Here is a 5,000-nt window from a genome sequence, read left to right on the forward strand (position 1 = left end):
AATTTGCGTTGCGTATTAAGTACGGTAACGGCTGTAATCCACGGACATGATAAGAGAGGACACCAAGGCAACCGTAAGGGGGGGGGGGGGGGGGGGGGGGGGGGGGGGGGGTCTATCAGTAAACAAGCCGAGCAGTGCTCCCCCCTTATCAGCTCCCCGAGAGAGGAGCGATAAGGAACAGGCTTCCCCATACCTGCTCCAAACATGGGGAGATAAACACAGACAGGCAGATTGTATTCTATTGACTGGACCCCCCCCCTTCCCCCCCTCCCCCCCTTCCCCCCCCCCCCCCCCCCCCCCTTGGAGCCCGCCGGACGTATTCCCCACTTGTATTAGCAGCTCAGCCTGAGTTGAAGAATGACAGCATGCGTCTCCTTACATTTACCTGAATGCGCCTTTCAATGGGAATGCTGTGTGTGTGTGTGTATGCGTGCGTGCGTGCGTGCGTGCGTGCGTGCGTGCGTGCGTGCGTGCGTGCGTGCGTGCGTGCGTGCGTGCGTGCGTGCGTGCGTGCGTGCGTGTGTGTGTGTGTGTGTCGGGGGCTTTTTAGGCGTGGGCTTTTTAGGGGTGCGTGTGTAGACTCCCTCCCTACCCCTCAGCGCCCCTTCCTTACTCCTAAAAACACGCCTCTTACGCACTTATTGTAAGTTGTACGTCCTGGCACTTATATATAGAATATATCCGAGATATCTCTGTTGTGTACGGGGAATGGGTTAACCTAGCAATTGTTAGTGCTTGGCACTCGGTTCTATGAACATCCTTACTGTACCGACAGCCATATATATATATTGCTGTTTCTCTTTCTTCTGACATATGTACTTGTTGTCAGTCGCTTTTGATAATAGCGTCTACCAAATGCCCTAAATGTAAATGTATGTGCGCGTGTGCACCTGTGTACGTGTGTGTGTTTGTGTGAATCTAGGTGAATGTAGTCCAGAGCATCACCCACTCAGTAATGGAAGTGCGGTTTGCCTCTGAGAGTCCACTCTGAATCTCAGAATCTCGCTGTGGCTGGACTCACTCCAGCATCCCCCCGCAGGCCTCACACCCACACCACGTCCACACGCACGCGAGCCCCAGCACAGAGCAGGGCAGTGAAGCTGTGTGTGGCCCGGTCCACCGCACAGGTACACAAACACGCCTCTAGTAGCAGCAGCAGGCCTGCTGAACACGCTTTGATACGGCCGCGCATGTTCCCTCACACTAACACACCAAACTCTTTGAAGAACTAAGTTAGATCCCCCCCCCGCACACACGCACACACACCCCCACCACCATGTCATCATCCAGGAATTTAATCTGTCCCACGGTGAAATGTGGAGAGCGTTTGAAGCCGGGCGGTTGGAGGTTTGATTGGAGGGCAGCCGGAGCCGTTTAGTCCAGATTAAGTCGTCTCGCTCGGCGAGGGGGCCCTCTCTCTCGCGGAGCCGGGGCCGCCGCCGCCACGCGGAGGGGCCAAATCACCGCTGTAATGGGCTACTCGCTACTCTGGGTGCGATATCAAAGCGTTACCTTTGGGCAGCGGAGATAATGACGAATCTCCCAGTCCGTCAGCAGCAGCATCGCGGGCCCCTGGGAGCCCCGGCCCTGACACGTGGTACACTCCTCCCCCCCCCCCCCCCGAACGTGCCAGGGCCGGGGCACAATTACCGGCGTGACTTGTGTGCAAGATAAATACCGCGCTGGACGGACTGAGGGGCTGTAAAAAGTTGGCCAGCGAGACATAAAAATCTCCAACCACTAGTTTTCTAACTAGCCAGGGGATAAATACATAATCATATTATTTCACACATCACTTGGTTCAAAGGCGGGCCAAAATAAGTGTGTTGGGTTTCCCGTGGGTCTGTCAATCTGCGCGAGGAAGGAGCTGCAGGCGGGAGCTTATAGGAGCGCGCGGAGAAGCGAACAATTACCCTCATCCCATTAAAGCATAGCGCGGCAATTTGGCAGCGCAGCCGGGGAGAGACGCGCGTCACGCGCGGGCCCGCGCACAACCGCGACGAGACGCCAGTTACGCGCACGCCACTAATTGCGGCTAATTTAAATAGATGTGTCATCTCCATCTTAATAAGCGCTATTCCGTTAATTCGCAGAACAGTCTATGTCCAGCTTTTTTGTTATCATCGTGTCCACGTTGTGTGAAACTCCTTCGCCTTCGACGGACTGAACCGTGATGCCAGAGGGGGGGGGGGGGGGGGGGGGGGGAGACCCCCTTCTCCGTAAATAAAAAGCGGGGTTAAAATGATTAGTGCGCTTAGTCAGCTGTGAAATTGACTTTATGGTTTTCAAGACGGTGGCTTCAATTCGATAATGGGAATTAAGTCTGAGGGAATAATTAATAGTAATTGACTTCCTTCCATCAGTATGCAAATTAAACACTGATAACGCCGCGGGAGCCTTGAAAGACCGGTCGAGTCTCTCTCTATCTCTTCCCCTGTTCATGAGTGGGGAGGGTGGGTGTGACTGTGTATCGGTGGGTAGTGGAGGTGGTGGCGGGTGGTGGTGGTTGTTGGGGTTGTGGTGCAGGATGTGGTGGTGGTGGTGGGTGTATATGGTTGACTGGGTGATGGAGGAGGGGGTGGTGGTGGGTGGGGTGATGAGGCGGGGGGGGGGGGGGGGGGGGGGGGGGAGAGTGCCTGTAGTTGTTGTGTAGAAGGACTGTCTCGGCTCCCTTTTGATTGGTCCTCTGACAGATTAATCTGGCTGCCGGGAGTGACGGCCGTGCGGTGGATTAGAGTGTGTGTGTGTGTGTGTGTCGGCACGTCGGGTTGTAAACACGCCGGCGTGTCGCCTGTCATAACACGTCTCCCGCGCCCGGGTGTCGTGTCACGCCGATCCCATTGACTTGGGACTGTAAATAAAAGGCTTGTCGTAAAGCGAAGGCACCGAGTGTATTGCCAGGGCTTGATGAAACTCACACACGCACACGTCCGCTTGTAGAACACGCACTGTGTGTGTGTGTGTGTGTGTGTGTGTGTGTGTGTGTGTGTGTGTGTGTGTGTGTGTGTGTGTGTGTGTGTGTGTGTGTGTGTTTGATAAAAGCGTATCTAAAAAGCGCGTCTCGTTGGGATCATTGATCTTATTATGGGATGTAAACACACTGGTGGGGTTCTGTATGGTTTTTATGACACAGCAGGCTTGTTAAATGCATAATGGAAAATTGACTGCAATAATACAGCGCTTTTTTAACCAGTGGCCACTCAAAGTGCGTTACAATATCACCCAACACTCACCCAGCAGCACACATTCGGACACAGACGGCGGTGCCAACCACGCAAGGCGACAGCCAGCTTGTCAGGGGCAGTTAGGGGGAGACGCCTTGCTCAGGGACGCCTCGACAATCAGCTGGAGGATCTGGGGATCGAACTAGCAACCTTCCGGTTACCAGCCGCCCCGCTCTACCTCTTGAGCGGCATGCCGCTGTTATATTCATAAAGGCCCTCGTAGAAAGCCTCATGAGGGGTTCAACTCGAGGCCGGGGGGCCGCAGAACAATTGGATTTCACACGTTTAACCCGCAACAATCACCTCGTTATAGGCTATAGGCTATATTTCATATCTCCGACCCGCCGTGAAGCGTGACACGCAGTGCTCCGTCTGCTGTCTGAGGGCCGCCGACCCAGACACAACTCTACCGTCAAACTTTCCCTCAACGTGACGTCCTGAACCTCAACCCAACATCAGACCAACGGAACACTGCTGGAGATACACGCGAGCACACGCAGACACATGCACACGCACGCGAGCACGCACGCACACGTGCGAGCACCCACATGCGAGCACACATACAACAGACACACAATCCAAAACGCACACAATCACAAACACGCAGTAGTGTAACTCCTACGCACACGTACACACACACACACACACACACACACACACACACACACACACACACACACACACACACACACACACACACACACACACACACACACACACACACACACACACACATGCGCGCGCACACGCACACGCAGACACACACACAAACACAAACACAGGTCACTACAGCATCTCCTCCCGATGCTCCCCATAACTCGCGCGGTGCCCGGGCTGTGACTTTGAGGCGCCGCGGGGTTCTTACCAGAGAGGAGAGGACCGCCAGCAGCCACGCGCTCACCGCCGCTCTGCGCGCCGCGTCTCCCGTCATGACAGCCAAGCGCGCGCTGATCTTCCGAGTCGTCCTTCAAATCTTCCCGGGATGCTGATCAACCACACATACACACACACACACTCACTCCACTCACTCACTCCCTCACTCACTCACGCACATAACATACACGCGGGCACACACAACCCAAGCACGCGCGCACAGCGGGTTTAAATATCCGAGGGCAGTTTGAAGAAGGCAGCTGCCGGTGCGACGCTCTGCTGAACCAACCGCTCAACTTCAGAGGAGAGATGAAGTGGTGGCGGCGCCGGGACCCCGGAGCAAGGCAGCACAGGAATAGATCTTCTGGGGGATACAAACAAAAAGAAGGGTGACAGTCCGGTTGGGGTCTCGAGGCGAGGTGGAGGACGCAGGAGGAGGAGGAGCTGTTGTCCGACTGAGGATGTTGTGGACATCTGACCGTCAGTGCGCGAGAGATGTTTTATATAGAGCGGTGTGTGTGTGGGGAGAGAGATAGCTAGAGAGAGAGAGAGAGAGAGAGGGGGGAGGAATGGGGGAAGAGAGCGAGGGGGGAGGGTGGGAGAGAGGGAGAGAGAGGAACGGGGGAGAGTGGGAGACACAAGAAATTAAGGGGTAGAGAGAGAGCAGAAATGAAAGAGGAAGATAAAAAGAGTGATTGGAATTGGAGAGAGAGGGTGAGAGAGAGAGAGAGAGAGAGAGAGAGAGAGAGAGAGAGAGAGAGAGAGAGAGAGTCTGTGTGTCCTGGTAGAACAGAAGAAGACAGTATAAGAGAAGCGCACGGAGGGAGGGAGGGCGGGGGGGGCGTTGTGAGGAAAATAAGGGGGGGCGGGCACACAAAGAAAGTGAGGGCGAACTACGTAAGG

The 5,000-nt window shown here is 55.1% G+C and overlaps 1 protein-coding gene across 1 annotated transcript in view; it reads right to left on the bottom strand.

Annotated features, from left to right (window-relative positions):
- LOC130391706 (neurexophilin-1) overlaps positions 1-4,271 on the bottom strand; it is a 10,670-nt gene extending 6,399 nt beyond the window's left edge. The window contains 1 exon segment of the mRNA XM_056601958.1: positions 4,090-4,271. Within this exon segment, the coding sequence (XP_056457933.1) occupies positions 4,090-4,155 (66 nt within the window). The 5' untranslated portion in view covers positions 4,156-4,271.
- Positions 4,272-5,000: the final 729 nt, after the last annotated feature.

The sequence above is a fragment of the Gadus chalcogrammus genome, chromosome 11 (genome assembly GCF_026213295.1).
Source record: "Gadus chalcogrammus isolate NIFS_2021 chromosome 11, NIFS_Gcha_1.0, whole genome shotgun sequence".
Lineage (NCBI taxonomy): Eukaryota > Metazoa > Chordata > Actinopteri > Gadiformes > Gadidae > Gadus > Gadus chalcogrammus.